The sequence below is a fragment of the Sesamum indicum genome, linkage group LG11 (assembly GCF_026168435.1).
Source record: "Sesamum indicum cultivar Baizhima isolate 11 linkage group LG11, ASM2616843v1, whole genome shotgun sequence".
Taxonomy (NCBI): domain Eukaryota; kingdom Viridiplantae; phylum Streptophyta; class Magnoliopsida; order Lamiales; family Pedaliaceae; genus Sesamum; species Sesamum indicum.
The window spans coordinates 15,087,742-15,114,105 of NC_142667.1; the positions used below are offsets into that span (position 1 = coordinate 15,087,742).

The 26,364-nt window shown below is 36.8% G+C and overlaps 5 protein-coding genes across 8 annotated transcripts; 3 read left to right on the top strand and 2 right to left on the bottom strand.

The window, feature by feature from the left end:
- Positions 1-2,730: 2,730 nt before the first annotated feature.
- On the top strand, positions 2,731-5,660 carry CCR1 (CRINKLY4 related 1). The gene has a single exon (XM_011096369.3). It carries the CDS (start codon positions 3,064-3,066, stop codon positions 5,407-5,409), a length of 2,346 nt encoding a protein of 781 aa, XP_011094671.2. The 5' UTR covers positions 2,731-3,063; the 3' UTR covers positions 5,410-5,660.
- A 380-nt stretch (positions 5,661-6,040) lies between these two features.
- Positions 6,041-8,073, bottom strand: LOC105174314 (putative serine/threonine-protein kinase). The gene is made up of 6 exons (XM_011096370.3): positions 7,783-8,073; positions 7,517-7,668; positions 7,210-7,426; positions 6,869-7,106; positions 6,610-6,760; positions 6,041-6,543 (listed from the first exon to the last, which is right to left on the bottom strand). The coding sequence occupies exons 1-6, from the start codon at positions 7,940-7,942 to the stop codon at positions 6,232-6,234; spliced, it is 1,230 nt and encodes a 409-aa protein (XP_011094672.1). The 5' UTR covers positions 7,943-8,073; the 3' UTR covers positions 6,041-6,231.
- A 2,815-nt stretch (positions 8,074-10,888) lies between these two features.
- Positions 10,889-13,517, top strand: LOC105174316 (putative E3 ubiquitin-protein ligase LOG2). Of its 2 annotated transcripts, XM_011096371.3 has the most exons (4): positions 10,889-11,037; positions 11,155-11,541; positions 12,359-12,836; positions 13,013-13,517. In XM_011096371.3, the coding sequence occupies exons 1-4, from the start codon at positions 10,982-10,984 to the stop codon at positions 13,127-13,129; spliced, it is 1,038 nt and encodes a 345-aa protein (XP_011094673.1). In that variant the 5' UTR covers positions 10,889-10,981; the 3' UTR covers positions 13,130-13,517. The 2 variants fall into 2 exon arrangements, with proteins under 2 accessions (XP_011094673.1, XP_020553740.1); XM_020698081.2 differs by having other exon boundaries at positions 10,894-11,541.
- A 1,487-nt stretch (positions 13,518-15,004) lies between these two features.
- LOC105174317 (uncharacterized) lies at positions 15,005-19,145 on the top strand. 3 transcript variants are annotated; one of them, XM_011096373.3, is made up of 8 exons: positions 15,009-15,382; positions 16,097-16,591; positions 17,045-17,220; positions 17,594-17,875; positions 17,979-18,051; positions 18,149-18,239; positions 18,318-18,397; positions 18,522-19,145. In XM_011096373.3, the coding sequence occupies exons 1-8, from the start codon at positions 15,284-15,286 to the stop codon at positions 18,762-18,764; spliced, it is 1,539 nt and encodes a 512-aa protein (XP_011094675.1). In that variant the 5' UTR covers positions 15,009-15,283; the 3' UTR covers positions 18,765-19,145. The 3 variants fall into 3 exon arrangements, with proteins under 3 accessions (XP_088731988.1, XP_011094675.1, XP_011094674.1); XM_011096372.3 differs by having other exon boundaries at positions 17,045-17,219; positions 17,587-17,875; XM_088875862.1 differs by having other exon boundaries at positions 15,005-15,382; positions 17,045-17,219; positions 17,587-17,875; positions 18,149-18,397.
- A 204-nt stretch (positions 19,146-19,349) lies between these two features.
- Positions 19,350-25,258, bottom strand: LOC105174318 (Transducin/WD40 repeat-like superfamily protein). The gene is made up of 11 exons (XM_011096374.3): positions 24,826-25,258; positions 23,762-24,076; positions 23,569-23,677; positions 23,387-23,480; positions 22,984-23,071; positions 22,817-22,900; positions 21,776-21,869; positions 21,586-21,673; positions 21,319-21,424; positions 20,873-20,965; positions 19,350-20,231 (listed from the first exon to the last, which is right to left on the bottom strand). Exons 1-11 carry the CDS (start codon positions 25,006-25,008, stop codon positions 19,839-19,841), a joined length of 1,647 nt encoding a protein of 548 aa, XP_011094676.1. The 5' UTR covers positions 25,009-25,258; the 3' UTR covers positions 19,350-19,838.
- Positions 25,259-26,364: the final 1,106 nt, after the last annotated feature.

Genomic DNA, 26,364 nt, shown 5'->3' on the forward strand with positions numbered 1-26,364 from the left:
AATTAATAAATAACGTCTCAAGATGTTATAAGATCTGAATTCACATTAATTAATCCACTTTTTAAATAATAAAATCATATTAATCAACCTTCACTTTAACTCAATTACCTTAATTTAAATACTACTAATTACTCAACGTATATAACTCTGCTCTCTCTCTCTCTCTCCCTCTCTCTCACACACACACACACACTAAAAAGTATAAGAGAAGTAATTTTTATTTACTCATAACTGAAGCACTACTTTAGGATTGACTTTTTGATGTAATTAATGCATTTATTATTATTTTTATTAAGTGAAAACGGATCTTAGTCGTCATCCTCAATCAACCAAATTTCAATCTCATTAAATATATCAATATTCAACCACATATATATATATGCAACAAACATGTCAGAAACCTATACATTATTTAATTTCATTTGTTTATATATATATATATGTATTCTTTTCATAATATTGATTAATGCCAACTCATAAACATGCATGATTTGCATTATTGAACATCCAAAAAGTAGAACGTACATTCAATAAATGTAGCAGTAAATCCAGAATTGCATACACACTCCAAACTTTTCATTATTGAATATACAATAACGTGGTTTCTATTTTTATTAATATACGTATATATGTATATATATATTATGTGTTTAAAAATTTAAGAAAATATTTATAACATATATATATGAAATATAATAGTCCGAATCGGGTGTTTTGGCGGCTTGAGAAGAAAAAAGCTTATTAATCTCATTGGGTTGTCCTTAGTAAAGACATTTAAGTCAATTCACGAGTTTGAGAGATCAATATATATATATATATATATAAGCTAGCACTATCCAAAATAGTTTGCGGGCATTTATAAGACCAGATGTCTATGCTTGTAAGGCCACCGAACGGTCCTAGGTTCTAGGTCCCGAGTTGGGTTAGGACAGTGTACAATCCGACCTAAAAAAAAAATACTGATTTTAAATTCTATTGGATATTTTACCTTTCTAACGATATTTTATCCTTTTTGATGTTGAGTTGGATATATCTGTCAATATGTATATATGAAAATTCTGATTGGCGAGAAGGTTCTTTGTAGTGCATATGCAGAAAAAAATCTAAGGTAAAGATGTAGCTGTCTTTGGTCTCCAGACAAACCACATGAAGGATCAAACTCTTTATTGCACCACTTGCATATTATATATATATACTCCCAGTTATTCAACGGCCCATGCATGCATGCACCCAAAATTGGAAGAAAGTTGTGAATTAAACAATATTAATTTATTTTAATACGTACTCCTTTCTTTAATAAATTAAACAGTAATTTATATTATTGTGAAAATTGGTACACGTACATTATGATTTTGAACGCTATAAGAAACTCATATCGTTCCATACATTTAACTAATAATTAAAAAAATATTAACAATTCATATTTTTCATGTCATTACATCATAAGGATAGTCGAATGGTTCCTAACTAAAATTTTTTATGCTTAAATTAACTATCGTGATCGAAATAATCAATAAAATTGAAAGAAAAATATATAAAAAAATAAACAATAAAAGAATGTACGTAGATTGAGTTGTGAAAGTAATAATGATGATAATGGCATTGGTAGGGCCGTGCATTGAACCTTTTCATTGGGAATGTGTGTGTGTGTGTGTGTGGCTACTCACTCAACGTCAACAACTGTACTATCCCTATTTCTGGGCCATCATCTTCATCATATATGTATAAGATCTCCCACATGCTACGTTTATTACAAAATCGGGCATTACATTCAGTTTTGTCTAAGCTTTTGGACTGATCAGTTGTGTGCAATCTTTGACCAATTTTACCATCCATTTCATCACATTCTCACGTGCCCAAACCTTTTTTTTTTTGTTTGTTTCTTTGAGGAAAAGAAGGTTTATTTCAAAACTGTATATCAGACAATACAAATGGCTAGCTTAACATGAAATGTAGAAAAATATGCAAGATTAGACCCGAAAAATAGAAGAAACAAACAAATATACGAAGAGGATAAGTCATTTTTTGTCAGAAAAATCTAGTGAATTCCAACTGTATAAGTGATTTATAACTTGTCGAACATACCTTATTTATAATAATCGAAATTAAAATTGCTCAAAATTTATTATTTAAAAAGAAGAAAGAAAAAAGGTATAGAGGAAGAGGACAATATGTGAAAAGGGGTTTAGGCGAGAGAAGATGAGAAGCATGTGCATGGGAAGGAGGAAGAAACCCTGTCCTTGCCCAATAACTTTGATCATGAAAAGTAGGGTACTGTCCAATTGGAATGGTATTAGAATTGTTATGTCCCAGTTGCAGTTGCAGTACCAACCATGATTTGTTTAACATTTTTTGTAAGGAAAGGTACAGCTATAGTCTATAGGCAGCCGCTGCCACCCCCTAATAATGTGTCTGATTTGTTCTATATTTGCTAGTTGGTACCTTAACTAACTACCCCACCCCCCAATCAACTTCTCTAATTCCTCAATTAATGCTTATATACATACATGAGATGTATGCTGCTACATATATTACCATGTTTATCAATTCAAGTAATTATTATTCGTAACCATACCATGATTTATTAATTAACTCATTATTATCAACTCTAAAGTACTATTCTTTTTGAATGGGTGTTTTTGTACAATTTTGGTAATAGAATAGAGTATGCATTTTTAAGTATAATTACAACCTTAAAAGGTATATTTATAATTTCATAAAATTATCAAAATGTTTGGAGTGAATGTCAACTATAATTTGTCCTTTTGCCAATAACAATATTTGATAGGTAAAGCATTGAGAAGTGAGAAGATGGAAGTGATGAAGAAAGCAGGCAGGGGAGGGAGAAATGGTAAAATCTAGCAAGATTTTTTACAGCAAAGAGACAGACAAGTCTGAAGCTTTCCACCAACGAAACTGTAAATATGGAAACAACAGCCGCAGCAGCACCCACGTTCTCGCCTCATCAGCTCCACAACAAGTCCAACCTCATCACTGTCCCTCTTCACACTTCCCAATTTTCTCGCTCCATGTCCATTGTACCAATCCTCTCTTCTACCGTTTATGATCCAAGCCATGAAAGTTCCTCCCCGATTCTTCTCCGGCCCTTCGCCCAATCCCCCCTTCTACCGTCTTCTACTCTTTTTTCTCCTCATCTTCGCCGATTCCGTATCTGGGTTCGGTTCCATGGGCCCCATTGCGGCGTCGTTTGGAGATTACAGCCTCTTCTGTGCCATTGATGCAAGCGGGAAGCAGGCTGTGATTTGTTGGGACGCTAATAATAGCTCGTCGACGGCCTCGAGTTCCTTGCATTACTCCACTGTTTTGCCTCCGATGGCGGCGCTCTCTGGTGGGGAGGGCTTTCTTTGCGGCATTTTGGTGAATACTTCCCAGGCATTTTGCTGGGATTCAATGGGACTGTCTAAAAGCTCTGATCTTGTTCCTGCGGTATTCCAGCCCAATGCTTATTCTCATCTTGCTGCTGGTAAGGATCATGTTTGTGCGATTCGGGGATCTTACTATTCAGAAAACGATTCTGGTAGCGTTGATTGTTGGGATATTGTTAGGGTGTCCAATAACAGTTTAAGCTCGAAACAGAGTGCTCGGTTTTATGATCAGTATGCCAGTGCACTTGTGTTCAGAAAACTTGTTTCTGGTGATGGCTTTAGTTGTGGTGTTATTAGAGATGGGGGTATTGCTTGTTGGGGTCCAAATTCTGGTTATATAGGAGTCTCTGGCATATCAGAGAATTTTGTGGCCTTAGCTTCAGGGGTAGGCTCAATTTGTGGTGTTTCACAGATGTCTGGTGAGGTCAAATGTTGGGGTGATAACAATACATATAATAATCCTCCAATTGGTACTAGATTTGTATCGCTGGCAGCTGGTGCACAGCATTTTTGTGGGATCAGGGAGGACAGTCATGGGATCGAGTGTTGGGGGAACTTCAACTTGTCATTGATTCCGAAGGGATCAGGTTTTCTTGCCATTGCTTCGTCTGACTTACTTTCTTGTGGTATTAGGGAAAGTGATTTGGTGCTTGATTGTTGGTTTGCTAATGTAACATCGTCTGCGAATTACGATCCTCCATTGCAGTTATGCAGTCCAGGCCTATGCACAGCTGGTAGTTGTGGGGAAGGGATGTTTGCTTTCAATGCAAGCCTCCTCAACGAACCAGATTTGACAAGCTTGTGTGTTAGGAAAGATCTAAAGATTTGTTCGCCTTGTGGGTTAAATTGTTCTGAGGGCTTTTTCCCTTCTAGTTCATGTACTTCAGATGCAGATAGGGTTTGCACATCTTGCTCTCTCTGCCAGAACAGTTCTTGTTGGGGTGTTTGCAGGCTCCAGTCTTCACGAGAGATGCGGCAGAAGCACTGGGATCAATGGCGTCAACTACTCCTTATAATTGGGTCTGCTGCTGCAGGACTCCTGCTAATTTTGGTTGCCTGGTGTCTTTTACCTCGTGTGATGGTCACCAACAAAGAAGAAGGGCAGAAGAAAAAATTTCTGTCCTGCATTCGCAAGCCTCAGCCGGAAGCTGAGCGAAATGCTGATCACCATCCTCCAGCATCAGTGGCCCCATGCCCCGGAGTAGCTCAAGTTTTCCGACTCTCAGAACTAAAGGATGCAACTAACGGGTTCAAGGAGTTCAACGAGCTTGGCAGGGGAAGCTACGGTTTTGTCTACAAAGCTGTCCTCCCAGATGGGAGGCAAGTAGCAGTAAAGAGGGCTAATGCCGCAACAATAATCCACACCAATAGCCGGGACTTTGAAATGGAGCTGGAGGTCCTTTGCAATCTTCGTCACGGCAATATTGTCAACTTATTGGGTTATTGTGCAGAGATGGGAGAAAGACTTTTGGTTTATGAGTTCATGCCACATGGGACACTTCACGATCACCTCCATGGTGGTCTGTCTACTCTAAACTGGAGCCTGAGGCTGAAAATTGCAATGCAGGCTGCAAAGGGACTTGAGTACCTACATAAGGAAGTGGTACCTCCTATTGTTCATCGTGATGTTAAGAGCTCAAAAATCCTTTTGGATGCTGACTGGGGAGCTCGAATTGCAGATTTTGGGCTGCTCACTCCAAATGAAAGGGATCTTACGGCAGACATGAGAATGGATGTTTATGGATTTGGAGTTGTACTTCTTGAGATTCTTAGTGGAAGAAAGTCGTATGACGGGGACTGTGTCCCTCCAAACATAGTTGACTGGGCGTTACCTCAAATTAGACAGGGCAAGGCGGCTGCCATAATTGACCGGTATGTGGCTCTACCTAGAAATGTTGAGCCTCTGCTTAAACTTGCAGATATAGCTGAGCTTGCTTTGAGAGAAGATCCCAATGAGAGGGCTTCCATGTCGGATTTGGCTCTTTTGCTGGACCAATTGGTGAAGGATGGATTGATCTTGTAGTTTCAGATTGTATTTCTGTATTCTTCCTTTTATGCTTTTCGGTGATTTCTATCATTCAAAAAACAAAGCATAAGATAGAATCTTTCCATGAGTATGCCCCCACAACTGTACATTTCTTATGAGCTTCTTGTAAATTTTTGTTGCTTACCAAGTCAAATCTCAGCTTTCCTAAAGTTGAAGATATGAACTTTTATTTGTTATTTTTTTTTAAAAAAAAATAAAGAATAAAGAATACAGATAGACTTTTGCCATATCTCATCTTTGATTAACAAGTTATATGCTTAGCTCCTTGCATGTCATTCCTTGAGTACTCCGTAGGTGGTGACCTTGCAGAAGGCATGGCAGAAGGTATGCAGTACTCCTATGTGTTTCATTTCCCTTTCTTTAGTCAAAGCTTTTCTAGTTTTCTTTCCAAGTTCTATTCCCATTATATCTGTTAGATGTCTCCTTAAAATTGATAGTTATGAGATAGGGTGCTGTGATGGTAAGGTTTGGCCAAAAACGGGAAATGATCTTGTGACAACATGGCAGGTTTTATGATCGACCACCTCTTTTGGTGGAAGTCTGAAGACATATTGATTCTTTTTCTTCCCTATCTTCTTCTAACCTTGTTCTCATCCCCTACCAGCAATGATAAACCGGCTGTCTGAAAAAATTGTTGCAACACATACTTCTACTTCACAAAATATCTGTGTTTGTACAACGGATCATTTGCTTCAAATTTCACTACTTATAGTTGAAAGCCTTATATCGACATCTGGAAATCTGTCTGCATCCTTACGGTTTCTTCGCCGCAAACCCTGGCCCTAAGCCTGCCATGTGTTATCGTGCTTGGAAACTACCTGTAGTGCTGGATGCTGGGGAAGACGTAAAATTTGGTGAATGCTTTTGTCGTATTTTAACTTCCATCAGATCAGCAACAAGTCCAGGCCGGGATATATCAATATCTTCTATATCTATATCATTGGATAACATCTTTATGGCTTCAGACATTGCAGGCCGGAGTCTGGTGGTTTCTTGCACACAAAGCAGCCCAACTTTCAAGAACCGAACAGCTTCTTCCTGTGGGAATTCCCCCTTTAAAGCAGAATCCACCAGCTCCAGCAGGTTCTTTGTATTGTAAAGCTCCCATGCCTGCAACAGTAAGTGTGAGAAAGATTACAGCATAGGTTTTAACTTTTGACAGATGAAAATTGCTACCTTCTCTACGAGGAAGTGTTCTCCATATTTCAGGTTGTAACCAACAACAGGCTGCCCGCTGACTATTTGCAGCAGAAGTACACCAAAGCTATAGACATCTGATTTTCGGGTAAGATGACCACTATAGGCGTATTCTGGAGAGAGATAGCCTCTGTGTGCATTGCCAACACAATAAACATGTTAAACAACAGAATTCAAACACGAAAGACATAGCCAAATCAGAAAGCCCAACTAAAAAGCATCATAAATTTCTACTCACAATGTCCCAGCGACACGAGTACTAATGTAAGAGGTGTTGTCTCTGAACAGTTTAGCGAGGCCAAAGTCCGCGAGTTTTGGTGTGAAATTCTGATCAAGAAGTATGTTGCTGGCCTTAATATCCCGATGCACAATGTGAGGGTTGATTTCTTCGTGGAGGTAACAAAGTCCCCTAGCAATGCCTAACGAGACATGTTTTCTCAGTGGCCATGTAAATTTCACCCTGTTCTGCTCCGCCCCTGTTGATCAAGAAACCATTTGTTTTTTCCATCCAATTAAAAATTTCATTTTCCTCCAAACATCATGTAAAATGATTCTTGAGAAATAGTAATTCTTTCTTACCGAGAAAGGTATGGCTGATGCTGTTGTTTTCCATGTAATCGTAGACCAGAAGCCTTTGAGCTCCATCTATACAACACCCTTTAAGAGTAACCAGATTTTCATGCTTGATATCAGACAATGCTACTATCTCAGATATGAAGTCCCTCTCCCCACGCATGGTTTCCAGTTCAATTGATAGAACCTTGACTGCTATAAAATTGTTTCCGACAAGCCGTCCCTATGGGATTGTTTACCGACAAGACCATGAGAGAGAGAGAGAGAGAACTTTTAGCATTCATAAACACAATAAACAAATGTAAAAGACTACCTTATAAACAGAACCAAATCCACCCTCTCCAATCTTGTTCTTGAATCCCCGAGTGGCGGCTTTCAGTTCATCGTAAGAGAAAACACGAAAACTGGGATTTGTAATAGCTCGACCATCTGTTCCAGAATTCATGTTGATAGAATCATCATATCCTGGCAACATATGAACAAGATTCTCAATATCTTAGCCCTACATTCTAAACTAATAAAACGAAGACGTTCATCGTTAAAAAGAGAAGGAAAAAAGAATATCTGAAAAAAACATACTTTCTTCTTCTTCTTCCTCAATAGCATCGCCTGCCAGCGTAGCCGAGGAGGGTTGGAAACAGCGAAAGAAAGAAGCCGTGAATTTCATGTTCAGATTAACGTTGTCTACGCTGTATTCTCTGCTCTTATGCAATCTCGGTTTCACTAGCTGGAATTGCATAATGGGATATGATTACTTCACTATTTCCTATGGAAATGAATAAATTAAAGGGTCAAAGAGAAGGTAGAGAGAGAGAGAGAGAGAGAGAAAATATCAGAAACAGAAAGGGAAGGAACAAAGACATGTTGAGGATTATAATAATATTTATACTCAACGCCCATTGAGTTGAACTTCAAGGGAAGACAAAAACCATATTAAACTCTTCTTGCATTATTCAATCTCTTGACAGTTTTCTTTAAATAAACCAAAATAATGTTGGAGCCTGGAGTTTGGTCCGACCAGAATTACTTGGTTCTTTTTCTACGTCTACATTTATTGTCACGACCTAAACGATATGTTGAAAACATTAAATTGGAATAAATTCCAGGCAATCTAGAAATATTCAGAGAGCACGCCATGGATCTTCATTTGACATGGGTCTTTTTTGATGAACAAAAAGATTCAACAACAAATACCTATTTCTGCAATAAAAACAACAAGAAAACTTATCCCTTCTTACACTCACTACTGAAACTTGGTAAATGAGTTAACCATAATTTGTTCGACTCTCAGAAACTGGTGGGATGGTGGTTTGATTTTCTTCTTGTTTCCAACTTCTTCAAGTATTTAGTTTTGTTGGTAACTTCCAGGGAAAAGACAATGTGAATGAAGTTAAAGCCCGGAAACAAGTGGCAGTCGGTCTCCCATAATATGAGTAGAAAATCATTAATCATACTTATTGGACTCTACTTACGTAATAACCTGATTTGAGTTTAATTATCAAAAGCAAAAAAGAGATTTGACTTTGTCCGGACAGCTTTTCTCTTTGCATAATACATCTGCTGGAGGGGCCGGGCCTTGTGGCTGCTGCCCGCTGCCCTGTGCCCGGTCCTTAATTTTTTTCTTTGAATTTTTCAAGTATTCATCTCATCATACTTACATACATATATATATATATGTATATGATTTCAATATTGGAGAGCAGCCGCCACCCGCCAGCTTCTTTACGTACCCTCTCAACTCACTCACCACCGCAACAATCCAAAATTCATGTACAAAGGATAAACAGTTCTAATTTTGTATTACTTTATATTACATTTGATGTTAATGTGGATTGCGACTCAATTAGTATTCCACTGTACAAAATCTTTGTTCATTCTAATTTTGTATAAATTTCACGATTTTGTTCTCAAAAGGCACTAGAAAAAAGATGTCTTGAAGGCTGAAGCTTTTAAGTCGCTCCTCAAGCTCTTTCTGCCACTAAAATAAAACGCTTGTCTACATCAAACGTATATACTGTGATAAAATTTATATTATTTATATAATTTTAAAAAAAATTACAAATATAAATATATACATGTAAAAATATAATATCAATTTACATCAAAATATCGAGACGAATGTGAAAGGGTTATGGTTGACTTTAGACTCGGGAATTTTATTTGATGGAGCTCCTAGGATCCAGCTAATTGCAGAAATTTTGGTTGACAAATTAAGTTGAACATTATTTGTCTCCATTATTGGATATATATATGTATATATATATATATATTAATATTTCTTTGTGCCTATATATAAGTTTTTAATCATTATATATGTCATGCATGACAATCCCTTATTGCTTTACAATAAGCATTTTGAATAATTTAAAATTGTAATTTACTCGTCATTAGTTGAAAAAGAATTAGAGTAATTAAGTCAAAATGAATTTATAATTAAATAAAATACAATTTTTTAGCGATGCATGGAAATTATTTGACTTTTAATTTAATTAAAATAAACTTTATTATCAATCCAAGACGTGACATGATGAAATCATGGACGTCTATATCAATTTAAGCACGATCACAATGTTGCACTAAATAATCCAAATATGGAACCATAATTTAATAGTGTGGAACTTTATCAAATTATAATATAATATATTTATTTATCATTCTACTCCAACAATTAGGGTTGGGGGGACCAAGATGGGGAATTTTTTCAAAGTCATTAGACTTTGAATCATATCGCACCAAAATATTACTTGGAATTTTTTGGCATATGATGATACGTTGGGTCATTTCAAAGTTGATATGTATTAAAAGAATAATGAATTGATAGTTACGATCTATAAATAGATGTGAAAATAAGTGATTTTTTTTACAACGACAATAGTAATAATTTTATGTTTATTGATTTGAGAATTGTTGCATTACATATATATTTAGTACAACTTACATAACAAGTGAACTCTTCTGTAAACTCATTTTTGTCCAATTTTATAATTAATTAGTTCCTGAATCGATACAAGTTGTAATATTTTTAAAATGTAACTCTATTTTTTTTATTATTGGATTTCTATATGAAAAATTACTTAAATACATAATAATTTAAAATGAAGAAAACAAATAGAATTCGAACCTATAAACTCTTATTAAATGAAATTTCTTGAGGCATCAGTAGCTAAAAGATAGTGTGATGGATATTCACTATAAATGGGTTATTTATTTATTGATAATTCGAAATTATAATTAAACTTTTTTTGAGAGGTTAAAAAAAATAATTTTGTATATACCTCTCTGGAGTCCGGTGTTGAAGTTTGAGTTGAGCTTTCAATGGGCCTAATGACGCCCAAACCCCGGAAAGACATGGAGGCCCACATTGTAAAGGATACGCTCCATTCTGGACAAAACATATTATTTATTGTTTTTAATTTTTAAATAAATTATTTTTTTGAATAATACGTTGATTCAATCAATATAGTTAATAATCATGATAGATTACAATAATTCAAATAAAGTGATATTGAACTTATTTATGGACACCAACCTTAGTCTTAATTATTAAATTTCTAATTTCAATTCTTATTTTCTTTATATTTTTAATTCTTCGATTAATAAAATTGAGAAATCAACTAATTTTGTCTGATTTTTATGATATTTTTCAAATTTTAGTCAACACACTAACTAAAATTTGTGTGGGTCTTTTTCAAATTTTGCTGCCTTCCGGATGTGTTGTTGAATTTAATGAAAGAAACAAAGAGAAAAATGCAAAAAGGAGTGAAGGAATTGAGGATGGATGGACATTGTTGTGAACGTCAAGCTCAAGCGTGTCCGTGTCTTCTTTCATGTCAGGTGCCAACTGCCAACCCAACCTTACCTTAACCTCCATCAACATTTCTCACATCAACTCATATTCTACTTAGTTTCTGCCCTTTCCTTTGTAATCATGGGTAATACTGGGAGCCGCAGGGCGCAGGGACGTAGAAGGACCGCCAGCTCCCGCTCCCACCCGCCGCCTCAGCCTCCGCGACCCAGGCGGTATGCTTTCGTGGCTGAGACGCCTTACCCTCCACAGAATTCCAACCCCGACCTTGCCCAGTATTATCAGTACCCGCGTTATTATCCGCATCCGACAGCGATGCCGATTCCACCGCTGGCCACGCATGCTAATTTGATTGGCAGGGGTTCCTCCTCTGGCGCCATGACGCGGCCTTCGGCGTACGTGGAGCATCAGAAGGCGGTCACGATTAGGAATGATGTTAATGTGAAGAAGGAAACGCTAAGAATCGAACCTGATGAGGGAAATCCTGGCAAGCATCTTGTGACGTTCACGTTCGATGCGACGGTGGCCGCGAGGTATCGTTCCATGTTTGATTTTTTGTTGGTTGTTTTTTCCTGTAAATTCTGTGGGGTTTATTGATGATTGGATGATGATGCTCTTTTGTTCTGCCCTTTGTTTTTTTATTTTTTATCATACCCCAAGTGTTTTACTGTATTTTAATTCCTATGTTTATTGTTGTAGTAGCTATGTTAGTTGCTGAAGTAATTAGTTGGTGAAGGAATAAACAAGCTGAGCCGGGAGTCAGCTTCAATCTTTTGAAGGTTGGCTAATGAGGTCTGATTCACACCTCAATGAGCTAATATATCCAAATTTCCACGAAGAATCCCCTCGTAGACACTTGAGTGGTGAAGTGCATTATGTTATTTTCAAGTTGATTATTCAGATTTTTGTTGTTGACGTACGAAGCTGATGTCGGTAACATGACGCTAAACACACGTGTACTCCTTTGAGGTCTTCGTTTCTCTGATTGGAGCAAACTGAGCCTGAATGCCGGAATATCTGACCTACATTGGGGCTGGTTCACAGATTGATCAGACCAATATATTATCAAAGTTCAATCTAATAAATGCTCTTGTGTTTCCACTTTTAAATGCCTTTTGTGCTTTTCAAGGAGTGGGATTGGATTCTTGAGATATTTTTGGTCGAAAGCTCAATAATCATAACTTGGGCTAAAAAACTCTAGTGGATTCCATTCTTCTCTAAGATATTGCTTGTCAAACTTATGTATTAGCTATGGAGATTTTTCAATTGTCTTTTCTTCCAAGTAAATTGGATGCTTTTCTGTCCCAGGTTCATGAGTAAATTTAAGTTGTGATTTCCTGTTATATGCAGCATAACCATACTTTTCTTTGCAAAGGAGGGTGAAGATTGTTGTCTTACTCCAATGAAAGAAAACCTGCATCCGCCCATCACCGTGCATTTCCGACAAGGTTTAGCCCAAAAATTTAAACAACCCTCTGGAACTGGGATAGATCTTTCAGCTTTTCACGAGCGAGAATTGTCAAAAAACAGTGACAAGAACGTCTACCCTCTGGCTGTTATGGCAGAGGCCTTGCCAAGTGGAAAACCAGACAGTGTATACCCAAACTCCCAGATAACTCAGGCTGTGTTTGAGAAAGATAAAGGGGAATATCATGTTAAGGTGGTGAAGCAAATACTATGGGTTACCGGCATGAGGTATGAATTACAAGAGATTTATGGAATTGGAAACACAGTGGAGGATGATTTCGATGGGAATGACCCTGGAAAGGGATGCGTTATATGCCTTTCAGAAGCCCCAGACACTACAGTCCTTCCCTGTCGGCATATGGTACCCTTTTCCTCCCTCATTCTCTGGACATATTTTATGTCTGTTTTTACCAAACAAATAAGAATTTCCTTGAATACGACCGACATTTGGCATTCATTTAACACTCGATTTCTGAATCAATCTATGGTAAGGTTCATGTTAGCAGTAGATTAATGAGTCTGCTATTCTTCATGTAGTGCATGTGCAGCGAGTGTGCAAAGGTCTTGACGTTACAGACGAACAGGTGCCCGATATGCAGACAGCCAGTTGAGCGTCTTTTGGAGATCAAGATCAGCAATGGGACCAATACATGATCCCATTAGGAAGCAGACAGAAAACCTGGTGTAGCTCAGGGATGATTCTGAGAAGTGCATGGTTGGATCACCCTTGGATTTCTATTCACATGGCAATGAGCTCCTATTGATGACGGGCCTTTGAGTGGTCCAAATGTATTCTCCACAATGGGATTGCAAAATCTCATTATTCTCAGGGTTCAGTCCGTTTGACATTGATTATACATTGACATACTACACCATACATTTTATTCATCTGTAATAAAATAGAAATATTGAAGTTATTCAAAGTATGTACAAAATGATTCAAAATTCTATTTCTCTCTAAGTTAACTTGGGACGAGACCCACATCTTGAGTTCTGTTTCTCTATCAATATATGTATATGTTTGTGTGTGTCTATTTGTTTACATGAATTCTTGTGTGTTTATGTTTTTATTTTCAGTTTTTAAAATAAAAAAAAATATTTGTTTAAACGTATTTTTTTATTAAAAATATATTAATTTAATATCACAATCAATTTAAAGTATAATCTCATTAATTGATTCAAGTATAAGTTCATTTCACATCAAAATTGAAAATACACATATTCCACTTAAAACTAAAAATGAGAAGACAAATAAACAGGGTAGGAAGGGGGCAGACAATATATGACATCCATGTCTATCATCCACTAATCTTTAACTCAAAGTTAATTTCGCACTGAATAATATATGATTTGGGGGTTCTTTGAACACTATCCACTGAAAGTGAGTAATGATTGATAATGACCCAAATGGTAACATTTGGTAGTTGCATGATTAGAGCCCATAAAGTTGACATTACACATCCAAAACTCTCCTACTAGACTATAGTCAACCAATAATTTCCCACTAATTGCTATTTTATTTGCTAGCATAGCCTCGTGTTCTTGCAAATTGCATTTCTCCACAACTTACATAAATTGCAATAGACTCAAATCAATTTTCAATTTAATCATTTTTCTTTATCGAACTTAATATTAAAACGGTGTGAAATGCCATTAAATAAGAATTACAGACAAAAAAGAATACAAAAGTTTTCAATATATAGTAGGGTGTTAGAATTTATCATATGTTGTAAAAATAATTATATATAGTTTAGGATAAGATGAGTTATCCAAGTTGAATGTTGATGTTATGAAAAAGAGTGGTTGTTGTTGTTTGCACATAAATTTTAATAAAATCATAATGTGGGGTGGGTTTGAGTTTTAATCTATAAATAAAAGAATAAGAAAAGGTTATAAGTTGTATATAGGGATTCCACTCCTTCAAGTGAGGATGAGACTTTGGCCTTTGAAATTCCAAAAGCCAACTTTCCTCATTATTATCCAAATCCTGATTAGCTACCATGTCTCTAATTGTGTGTGTGTGTGAATGCAGTTGAGATGCTCCATCACTCGTCATATTTTGATCAACTTTGACCAATTTAGAGTTTTCTTGAGTAACTAGAGTTGGAATCTCACGATTAAAAGGTTATCTGCTTGAGTATTATTATGTTGTTTTTTTTTATTTTTAATTATAAAATAAAATGAGATTGAAATAAACTCCGATATGAATTGTATATTTAAAGAAGCATGATTGATAAAAATTAAAATAAGAACTGAACTGCACCAAAATGCAATTAAATTTTGGGACTTTTATTTAAAAGTGGATAGAAATTAAAGTGAATTTATGGTTGGTTGATTCCAAATTTTGGACACCATAATTCAATTTTCCCCAATATATCTTAAGAGGTAAAAAGGTGTGTAATAGTTAGATTGTGGATAAGTGAGGAGTAAGTGAAGAAAATCAAGAAACAAATCATCAGCTTTCCTTCTTAGAACAAAATCCGTCGAATAGAAACCGAAGGAAATCAAGAAATACATATCAGCTTTCCGTCCAAGAAAAGGAAAGAAAAACATTATAAAAAACGGGAAACACACACACACACGCTGCAAGAGAAAGCACAACGTGGTTGTTCACTTGTCAGATAATAGATTTGTACTACTCGTAAGTTGGCGAGAGAGTTTACTACAATAAAATAAAATCTCTCTCTCTCTCTCTCTCTCTCTCTGATTCTACTTCCAGTATTTCTCTGTTATGTAATTGTTTTAAGCTTGTTTATTCAGTAAATTCAGGAAAATTTTGGTTCTGGGTGTCATATTTTGTGTCCAATTATGGACTCTGCTGAAGGGAAATCCTTAACCAACAAAAATGATGAGGGCTTTCCCAAGAACAACAGCTCTGTTAGTTTATCACCTCCTCAAGCCCCAAAGGTGTTTGTTCCTTTACTTCTGTGCTCTCTGTTTGTTTCTTTAAGATATATTTCTGCAATTATTTTCTCAAATTTATCATAGAATTTGTCCCTTTATGGCGAATTTTACTTTGTGCTACTGTTATTGAATTTTCAGTATTGAAACAGTGTAATCTTTTTGAACTGCAACTATGGTTCAATTCTTGGAGCTCTTAGCATGGAGCTGAATGTTCAAGGTTCTTCAATTCTTGAACACGGTTCTGTGTTCTTGTGGAAGAAGAAAACTGGGAAAATGGATTAAGCGGGGTTGGTGATTGGGGTTAGCATACAGTTGTTCTTCGTTTGGGTGATGTGCCCTTTAGACATTTGCTTGTACAAATTATTACCGACACCACATGGAAGTTTGTGGAGTATAATTTGTTTGTGTAAAGGAAATGCTTTCACTCTCTTCTTACCTTTGGATTTCGAAGGTTCTTTTGTTGTTGATGCTGAAGAGTGAATGTTGAGTATTTGTCCTGGGTTTGGAGATTGTTTACTATTATTTGTTTGCTTGAAGATAAAGTATATGGGAGTATGATAGGAGCATAAACAATTTTACCTGCACTTTTTGCAGCACTGATTTGCAAACTTATTGACCTTGCTTTATTGATGCTAAATCACTGACTTAAATTCACTTGGGGGAAGACCTTTTTTGATTCTTAAAGGTTGGATTAAGTATATTTCTTATTGTTACTAGGCTGGAGATTTGAGTGAAATAACTGAGGAATCATCAAGCAGTAAGCAAGAGCGGGGAGAAGAGCTGATTTTAAAGATACCCAAGGCAATGATCGAGGGATCCATGGAGGATTCGATGACAATAAACATGCCTCTTTCACCTGCTCCAACTCCCAAAAGAGTAAATTTTTCCCCATTACCCAGCCCTAACCGACTTAGATTCATTGGATCTCCAGGCCCTTCGTCATCCAAAGGAAAATCAGCCATGAAAAATTTCCTTCCCAAACTGAACTTCAAATTCCGGAATACAAACTCGGAGATAGAAAAAGATGCCATGCTAGCACTGGGTGCTTCCCCTGAGATGCGTGGGAAGATATCAATAGCTAGAACATTCTCTCTTACGAAGATTTTCACACCCAAGATGAAGAGGACATCATCCTTACCAGCTACGCCTATTTTGCACTCAAATCCGGAGTCAGCTCATGGAGGAATTGCCAACATTGAAGCTGATGTACCTGTGAGTTCCTTCTCCAGAACTGTCATTTTATACTGTACCTTCATTATTTCTATTATTCCTGTCAGAATAGTTATTAGATAAAAATCTTGCAAAGTTAAACTCTGCTACTGGTGCAATGACCATTGCAATGGATAGTGCTTTTTTTCTTTTACTGGATGAAGCATGTAGCTTTCGGCATTAGAATGTTCCTTCATGAGATGAGTTTATATGTGGATTTATTGTTATATGTCTTTGTTCGTGTTGAATTTTATGAGCTCTGTCTCTAAACACATTGTTATTACTTTGCTCAAGACATTTTTTATGAACTATATCCGTTGATTTTATCTCTTGAATTATGTCAATTGGAGTCATGTTTCTTGATCTTCTTTTGGTACGATGGATAGAAAGTTTATTTATTAGAACCAATCAACTTCTGCTTTCTGACTAGACCTTACAGATTCCATCATTGTGCAGAAAGGTGGGTACCAGCTACCAATGCATCGTTCCTTGTCAGTTCCTGTCCTCAACAAAGATGGAAGCCTGAAACAGATGGACTATTTAGGTGGTATTTATCGTGTGATTCCTACTACTCCAAGACCAACAGAGCAGATTGCTGCAACATCAATACCTAGTGTAGCAATTGATATAGGTAAAGTTTTTACATGAAAGAAATTATCCTCTAATCGGTTCTTGGTGAGATGATTAATTTTCTGTATTGAGTTTTTTTGTATGTCTTTGTGGAACCTCCAGATCTTTGAACAAAACTTTCTTGAAAGTCAGCTGTACTCGACACATTGGGATACAGCTCTTACGTATTTTGTCAAATTTAATTAAATAAGACAAAATAAGCATCGGGATATTCTTGAAACAATTAATATTCACTGAGGTATTTTTGAGCATCGAAATATCAAGAACAAGAAGGGTCGCCTACTTTTTTATATTTCTACAGATGTTTTGATGCTACTGTCAGTCGTTTGATAACCAATATACAAACTTATCTTAGCCATTATGTTCAGGTATGAACAATAACTATACCAAAGACATCCCTCAAGAAGAAGCTGTTTGTAGAATCTGCTTGGTTGAACTTGGTGAGTGCTCAGACACCCTGAAGATGGAATGCAGCTGTAAAGGTGAACTTGCACTAGCCCATCAGGAATGTGCAGTTAAATGGTTTAGCATAAAAGGCAACAAGACTTGTGATGTCTGCAAGCAAGAGGTCAAGAACTTACCTGTCACACTTTTAAGAATCCAAAATGTTCAAACTCGAGGACATGGAGCTCGTCAGCCTGAAGTAACTCGGTACAGGCAAGTGAATAACTTTTCTCAAGCTCCAATAATGAAGAAAAACTCATGTTGAATTTTTAATCCAAAGATAACTAAAGTTGGTGGCTGATGCAACTATTTATAGGGTTTGGCAGGACGTTCCCGTGCTTGTTATCGTTAGCATGCTTGCGTATTTTTGTTTCCTGGAGCAACTTTTGGTGAGTGAAATGGCTCCATACCCAGAAAAATAAACTTCACAGATGGTTTCTCTTTAAAGTTATAAATTCAAGTGATGATATGGCTTTTGGCATGCAGGTTGCGAAAATGGGATCCAGTGCAATTGCCATATCTTTGCCCTTTTCTTGCATATTAGGTCTCCTTGCATCTATGACATCAACTACTATGGGTATGCCACTTTGCTTCTGGAACTTAAGCGTAAGGTTTGCCATCTCTTTTAACTCATTCTCTTGCTTTTTTGGTGTAGTAAGGAAGAGATACGCATGGATATATGCAACAATTCAGTTTGCGCTGGTGGTTCTTTTTGCACATATTTTTTACTCGGTGGTAAGACTCCAGTGACCTTAAAGTGGTGTTGAGTACTTGCTATAAGATGAACTGATGGATGAATCTGAGATGCGATATTACTACAGTAATTTGCTAGCTAACATGATTAGACCTTGATCTACAGCTTCACGTGCAAGCAGTTCTATCTGTTCTTCTTGCAACATTTGCTGGTTTTGGAGGTGCAATGTGTGGAACTTCCATTCTTTTCGAGATTCTTAAGTGGAGAAGAACATGGAATGCTTGGTCAAATACCGAAGGTGATTCTGCACAGACGAACCAAGCTTCAGAGACCATTGATGCTGGCCAAACAGGTTTACAACTACCCCAAAGTGAAGCACAGAATCAAGGGAGTGGTCATGGCAGCTGACGCCAGGGAATAACCACATCTTAGTGAAACCAAAACAAGAAAATTTACAGTTGTACAGAAGTATTCCTGTTACAGAATAGTTATTCTACTTGTAGCAATTGTCGCTACATCTTGTGTTGGCATTCTCATGTTGACACATAGAGTCATCAAATTCTGATTCTGCCTGGCGAAGAGGCCAGCACGAGTTGTCCAGTTAAAAGAAGGGGCGTAGTAAAAATCACTGTGAATATTATCTGTACCTTTGGACGTCTTCATTCCTGATTGGTTGTGTTTCTTCTTCCATTGCCTTCTTAATGTTTGAAGAGTGTGAAGTATATTATTGTATGTAGAAAGTAACATGAATATATGCAAATTGAGTAATTACCTGAGTCTCTCTTCAAATATGATCCACTTGTTGAATAACATATAACTTAACATCCATTTTATAGACATGTTAATCTAATTATTCACTGTTACTGAGTTACGGCACTGTCTATGCGGTTCCAAGAAATGGCTGATTAAAGACATTGCTCTCCCTCAAACGCTAACCTAATAATTGAAGAACAAAGTAAGCATCAATAGCACATTGTAATCAGAACAAACTCATAATGCAATCATGCACAATATCAGTCATATATAGTATAGTCTAAAACGATTAACTCCCAGAACAAGCTAATAAGAAGAAGTATTCTGTTAGGTCAAAGGCGAGTCCAGCCAATCAAGTTTAAGACATTCATATAGATTTAGCTATTCTGTGGCAAAAATGGCCATGGAAAGTGGACCACTAAGAACAAGGAAATGGGAAGGAACAAAGAATGTCAAAGGCGCAACTTCAATTATTTGATCGATCGCTAAATGTTGCTCTGACAGCTCTCTCATACTTACAAAGTGGTTGCGCACTCTATCTCAATCTCATGGTGACTCCAAAGGCACTTTTAGCCCTCTGCCTGTACAATGTCAGTTAATCTTACTGCACATGAGTTTATCATATGCTCTGTCATTTTCAGTAAAAACTGTGCAAATGGCAAAAGCAGCACTCTTCATTCCAACTAGAATTGCAAAAGCTTTATCCACACAACATTGATTCTTGAGTCATTATTTGTAACTAGAACCGGCCACCTTTCCTGATATCGAGTGCTTTTCCTTCAAGCTTGTACTCGATAAAGAATCAGAGTTACTTGATTGGCTCTCAGACAAACCTGGTCTCATCCAAATTTTTATGTGGCCCTCCCGGCAAACTGTAAGAACAGATTCCTGAGTGAATATTAGACCAGAGAGAGGTTCTGTGTGGACACGATGAGCTACCAGGGGAGAGAGCTTTGGAACGTCTCGCATGCTCGGAGCAGGTTGCAAGGTGCCGACAGGGCAAGCGTTGTCCCAGTGAGACGACTGACTTCCAGTGCTGAAAGTAGGAGAGCCGCCAGGGGCACGACGAACTGGCACTACGAGCTCCTCCATTTCTAGATCCCATAAGAGCAATTGTGTGTCCTGCATAACATTTAAGTTATTAAATGACATAACACAAAGGCTGAAAAGCATAAGCCACACAAATTTTTGTATTGAGTTTATCCAAAAATTATCACATTCTGAAGCAATGTAAGCTATTGGGCTGGTAATGTCTTAAACAATGAACTGTATTGATTTACATCATCCAAAGATCAAAACAGAATGTATATACAAATTTCCAAGGAGGAGATATTTTACTGAAAGGTCCATGTTTTTTCCCAATAGAGGAATATGCAAACAAGGAAAAGGTTTTTCTCAGACCAGAAGATTATTAAGGAAGTCAAATGAAAATCCATCCATGTCAAGGCCAACTGTATAAACATCATAGTACGAGGAGCAAAAAGATGAGTAAAACTAATCCTGGTGAAGGTCAAGGATTAGCCCCTTTATTGGCCCTAGGTTATTCAAAAACCCATTTCCATTTCAAACCTGAAATGAGACAAATGCCTTGGAAGACTTAAAAGGGGATAATTTGATTGGGTGATGGCTTGTTATTAGTTTGATCTTGAGCTTAAAGAAGAAACCAAAGAGCTACAAATATTAGATGGCGCAGAAGAATGAACACTTGTGATTCAGGTTGAACAGCCAAATAAATTTATTGGACTTTGACATGGTTCAGGTACCTGGCCAACAGAACCAAAGCGATAAACGACATTTTCACCCACACCATCTGAACTTGGAGCATTCCAGTATGAATCAAACGCCACTCCACTAACCTGCCATCATGAAGCACAAGATGAGTAAAAAGGACATCAATTACTACATGAGAAACTAAACAGCAACAACCAGGTGTCTATGCTGTTTGGGTTCTGCTATGAGTATCATACGTCGAATTCTGTGGGTAAATATTGGATCTATCACACATTTAAAGTCAAGGGCACACAAGAAATTATTCCTCCCTACAATCGTATACTTTAGTTCAAACTTTAAATTGGTATGGAATTCTTCAGAAGGAAATCTAACTTCTGATACTTCACGGCGGAAATCATGGTCAAGAAGCCTAGTTAATTGCAACAAGCAATTTCTTTAGAAAGCAAAACAATTTATTTAATAATAGCTGGTAGCTCACCCATGAGTTGTGTCCCTCACCCCATGCTACAATCTTTCTTTCTTCCATACTCCAGACTTGAACAAGGTCATCCTCACCTCCAGTCAAGATGTATTTTCCATCCATGCTGTTGTTTCACTTGCCGTTAGTTACACCATATTCTTACAACATCATTATCAACTACATAATTTAACTGTGGGAACAATCTTTTGAGAGAACAAAAACCTCTGCATATAGAAAGAAAGCAAAAAGAACTTCAATTTCCGGACAGAAAATTTAGTAACTCACCTCCAAGCACAACACAAAAGAGCACCATAATAGCTTTTTCCACCACATATAAGCTGTTCATTTTTGTAATCAAAGACTCGCAAGTAACCTGCATTATCAATTTAAATGGAGATGGAGAAACATACGGAGGAAAATGAAAACTAACAAGAAAAAAACAAAATATTGAAAGGAGAACAAATTATGGCAATACCATCCCTTCCTACAGTTGCTATATAAGCACCATCTGCTGAAAAAGCAATGCCATTTATTGAACCTTGGCATATGTGCCATCTAGCAACTGGATTCTGCATAGAACCATGTGATGTTAAACAAAGAGTGATTTAGACTATGGAGGTTTTACTAAAGAGCAGAAGAAGAGAGAAGTTATGGTTCAACAATGTTAAAACAAGTCTCACGGGTTGCAGTTGTTACCAAAATGAACTCTCTTGGTAACAAACAAGCCAAAACCAAGTCCTAAAACATACAAATTACATGCAGTTCCAAAACTTAGAGTGCAAAATGCTCCAGACACCAATATATCATGCATTTGCAGTCATAAAGATAAGACGATTTCAGCAAGAACAACAGTAATAGCAGTCTATGACCAAGAATGACTTGGTGCTGGAAAGCAAACTAGCTGCTGCAGTATGAACAATCCCAGAACAAAATCTCCACTCTATGTCTCTCTGAATGTGGACTAACCACTGATTTCTAGGTCTGTCTTTAATGAAAAATAAAAATGTGGCACATGATATCCTTGTGAAACCAACTAAAGAATAAAAATTCAATACATAAGTTGATACAAAGAGATTGCACCGAAAACCAACCAATTCTCTAAGAATCCTAGACAATATAGCCCCTAATGACTAAGTTCTCAATGGACTGAGGCTTTAATGAGTCTGTATTATCATTAAGTCGCAACTCCCTCAACTTATTGATGCATAGAACCAAATTTGGTAAATATTGGTAAGAACTTTTTTATATTTGAAACGCCAAAGCATTCCATAATCTGTCAAATAATGAAAAACTTTATAAACAATAGTTCTAACATCTCCAATTTGGTTAATACAAAAGCTGATAAAGGTTTACTAACAATAATGTGATTCAAAACTGCTGAAGAAGAGCATAAGAAATACCATAAGCTTGTGTCCTTCCCACCCAATAACAAGGTTACTAAAAGTCCCTACTAAAAAATAGTGTCATGAAAATCTACTCCATAATGTTCCCAAAACAGATCGATAATTAGCAATACCTTACTGTAGCGTGCATGTGATACAGAAAATTGTGTTTGATCCTTGATCACTGGGAATGAAGGATCACCAGAACCATCTTTATTCTGAAATAAAAGAGGGACCAATTTAAAACTAAGGAATTAAGAGGATCCCAATTGTTTCATTCCAAATAAACTTCAAAACTTGCCTTTTCATATATATACATATTCCCATCCGCATGAGCAACTACGAATGAGCCATCACCATTGGGAATCCATGCAACACAAGTACAACGACTGTTGAAAGGAAATAGATTAATCTATCAGATAAAAAGTCACAGATAAACCCATTTTCTCATTGACAATGGCATGGTTTGAAGCTACAAAAGTTCAATTATTTGCAGAAAATGATCCATTTATCACCACCAAGGACAATCAAAATCACCAAGATTTTGTTAATCAAATTTTCTTAGGAAAATATTGGAAGCAACATCCTTAAAGAAATCATGTTCTGTTATTATCCAAACAAGAGATGTCACCAAAGATGAGACATCTATATAAAAAGCATGAAAACTTCTGAAGAGAAGCAAAACTAAAGAGTCAATTTCTTACCTATTGTTAACCGAACCATCTTTATTATAATGTTGAGCAGCAACAAGCTTCTTCCCAACATCTTGCAATTGCTGTCTCAGAGATACGGAATAAACTACAAAACACAGAAACCAAAATATACTGAGTAGAAATTGTAAATTACAAATATAATCCTACCAAAAATTCTGAGAGAAATGGCATACCATCTCCAGAGTTCAAACCAATAAGCAAATCATGTCCATCTTTTGCGTCAGGATCATATGCGTGGCAAACAGGATTCGAATTACTAAAATGTATAGACTTTATAGGATCCTATGCAGCACAACAAACCTCTTTAAATCAATTCAATTATGAATCTCAAAATAAAAAGCAAAGTGCAAATAACCACAAAAGTACCTTATCCTGAGAATTTAAGTCACTCACGAAAATTGCATCACCGACGTTGAACACCAAGTAAGTTCCTTTTCCATCAAAGTTCAGATTACCAACCATATTACTCGTACTTGAAGCCCCTAATGATCCTATTCTAGTAGTGTTGCCACTCATTGGCTTACTTCCACCATTCCCTCCAACGAAACTAAGTGCCCTACTCCCATTACCCCCACCCAATAACCTCGCTGCTGCTGACCTCACACCACTGCTTACACCCAAACTTGATGATGATTGTGATGGTGCCTGCATTGGCTTATCCTTAAGATGAGCCAGCGTCACCTGATTCAGAAGATTAATGACATTATTCTAGAATCGGTCAAAAGTTTGATTATTTTTAAATCTGTTCTTCCAAGCAGAATTACATAATTCCAATGCTTGACAAATGGCACTCAAAATAAGAAACTCTCAAATCCAGATGCTTTAACTATTAATTGATTTCAGTCATGCACCGGAACATGACTTAAATCAGTAGCACAGCAAGTATGAAGCGGAATTTAATAAACAGAAGCAAAAGACTTACCTGAAAAGGTCACATTTATAATCCTATCCTCTTCATGTAAAAAACCAACATGTCACGGTTACAAAAGGGCACAAACTTTTCTCGCTAATTTTCTAAATTGGAAACAAAAGAAAAAGAGAAAGCCAAAGTTGCAAAGATGAATGTCCATCATGCATATACTGACCTCCTCCAAACGCCACACAGTTATCAAATAGACACATTAGACAGACAACCATCCAACTAAACTCAAAATCCGCAAATTGGCAAACATGTCATTCCAAAAACCCAACCTTTTACCCAATACACTAGCAAAAAGTCAGAACTAACAATGGACCATCCCCAAAATCTAATCTCTTCACACTACAGGCAGCAGACGATCAAATTAACAAACGGAACATTCTGGGAAATCTTGAACGACTGATTGCCAATAAAAAATGCAAACTTCCCATAAACGTGCCAAAAATAGCAAAAGGAAGAAAGATAAGAAGAAAAAAAATAAGCCCTAGAAAAAGAGGAGAAATTGACCAACCTGAGTCACAGTTTTGCCATGGGCATAGTGAAGAAGGCCGGCGGGGTGAGTCTTCTCATACTGAAGCTTATATTTTCCCTCTGGGGTCTTGAAATACGTCTTCAAACCCGGCGGGGCCTGCGCGTTGTTCCCAGACGCCGATGCAGAGGACATCATATTATTACTCGCCGCACTGTTCATCATCTCTTCCCACAAATAAATCCCAAAAATCTCGATAGTAACTATATAAGTCAAAATCTTGACAAGATCATGCACTGGGAAGGAGGGAGGGTTCTTTTTCCCAAAAATAAAAAAAAGTAAAATCTGGGTTGTGCGTGAATGAGAGTTTGTGCGCGTGTGTATTAAGGAGGGTTCTTTTACCTTTTTGTTTTTCCGTTAATTTCTGTGGTCTCTGAGAGGGAGTCTTGATAGGGACTGTTTGTGCCGAGTTTACTGAGTGAAAAAAGCCCTCAAACAGAGCATGCCAGATTTTTAATTGTGTATTTGACTTTTGTTTGATTCGAAGCCTCTACTCTGTGTTTTTTTCTTGCTAAACCTTGCTTCTTTTTTTTCAGAAAAGAAAAAATCAATAATTATACTATCGAATTTTAATATATAAATTAATATTTTTACTAATAATTAATATGCAAATAAATAAATCTACCATTTAAGTTTGGAATTTTAGGTTTGGGCTTCAGGAAGGTTTTTGTCATTTGCAAAACAGAAGATGATGATGAAAAAGAAGCAGCAGTAGCATACATGTAGATCATGCCCTCCATCCACCCACTGTGATGCAATTCCAAGGAGACATGACTTTGGCCTAGTCAAATTATCAATTATATCAACTCTCTTTATTTATTTTTATTTTGTATCTGAAAAACACCACTAACATGCATTTTCTTCAAACCCATAAGTTATAACCAACTTTTCACAAATAATAATAATAATAACAGTTCCCCTAAATAACTTTTCAAGAAATACAAGAATTAACAGCTTATAAGAAGTTCATTAAAACCCAAATAAATGAGGCCAATAGAACCTAAACTAAAAAGCCGAATGCGGTAAGAGGAAGATGTGGGCTGAATCTGTTATATGGCCTTTGCCCAATCAGACTAGACTGATCTAGTATTTGAGAAATATGTAATTCCTCAAGTTTTGGCCTTTTAAGTATCAATCCCAACTCTCCTAATAATCTGCCCATCTCTAATAATTCAACCCATTATCACTTGGGCCTTTTCAAATACTCATGGAAATGGGCCTCCATTTGTCCAAGTTGTGGGCCATTTTTCTTTTTTCTTTTTTCCTTTTTCTTCAATTGTTGACTTCAATTTCCCTGTTAGCCCTTCTCATCAGAGTTCTGTTCCCTGCAGTGTAGCAAACTGATGAATGTTATCTGGTGGTAAATCAAATCAGAGACACTGTTCAATTTGCATCTATTTTCTCTATATTTCTTGAGGGTCCAGCTGATTTATACCCTTACCATCAATCATGCCAATTTCACCATACAAGGCATCCAATGCCAGCACACATTAGCCCTTCTTTCAATCTCGTTTCATCGGC

Coding starts and splice junctions, on each gene's coding strand:
- LOC105174317 (XM_088875862.1), top strand. CDS start 15,284: ATGGACTCTGCTGAAGGGAAATCCTTAACCAACAAAAATGATGAGGGC. Junction 15,383..16,096: donor CACCTCCTCAAGCCCCAAAG/GTGTTTGTTCCT, acceptor TATTGTTACTAG/GCTGGAGATTTGAGTGAAAT. Junction 17,876..17,978: donor CCTGAAGTAACTCGGTACAG/GCAAGTGAATAA, acceptor AACTATTTATAG/GGTTTGGCAGGACGTTCCCG.
- LOC105174314 (XM_011096370.3), bottom strand. CDS start 7,942: ATGCAATTCCAGCTAGTGAAACCGAGATTGCATAAGAGCAGAGAATAC. Junction 7,669..7,782: donor TGAGGAAGAAGAAGAAGAAA/GTATGTTTTTTT, acceptor ATATGTTGCCAG/GATATGATGATTCTATCAAC. Junction 7,107..7,209: donor CATCAGCCATACCTTTCTCG/GTAAGAAAGAAT, acceptor CTTGATCAACAG/GGGCGGAGCAGAACAGGGTG.
- CCR1 (XM_011096369.3), top strand. CDS start 3,064: ATGATCCAAGCCATGAAAGTTCCTCCCCGATTCTTCTCCGGCCCTTCG.
- LOC105174318 (XM_011096374.3), bottom strand. CDS start 25,008: ATGATGAACAGTGCGGCGAGTAATAATATGATGTCCTCTGCATCGGCG. Junction 23,072..23,386: donor GATGGTTCGGTTAACAATAG/GTAAGAAATTGA, acceptor TCCTTTCAACAG/TCGTTGTACTTGTGTTGCAT. Junction 20,966..21,318: donor GTGAGGGACACAACTCATGG/GTGAGCTACCAG, acceptor TCATGATGGCAG/GTTAGTGGAGTGGCGTTTGA.
- LOC105174316 (XM_020698081.2), top strand. CDS start 10,982: ATGGACATTGTTGTGAACGTCAAGCTCAAGCGTGTCCGTGTCTTCTTT. Junction 11,542..12,358: donor GATGCGACGGTGGCCGCGAG/GTATCGTTCCAT, acceptor TGTTATATGCAG/CATAACCATACTTTTCTTTG. Junction 12,837..13,012: donor TCCTTCCCTGTCGGCATATG/GTACCCTTTTCC, acceptor TTCTTCATGTAG/TGCATGTGCAGCGAGTGTGC.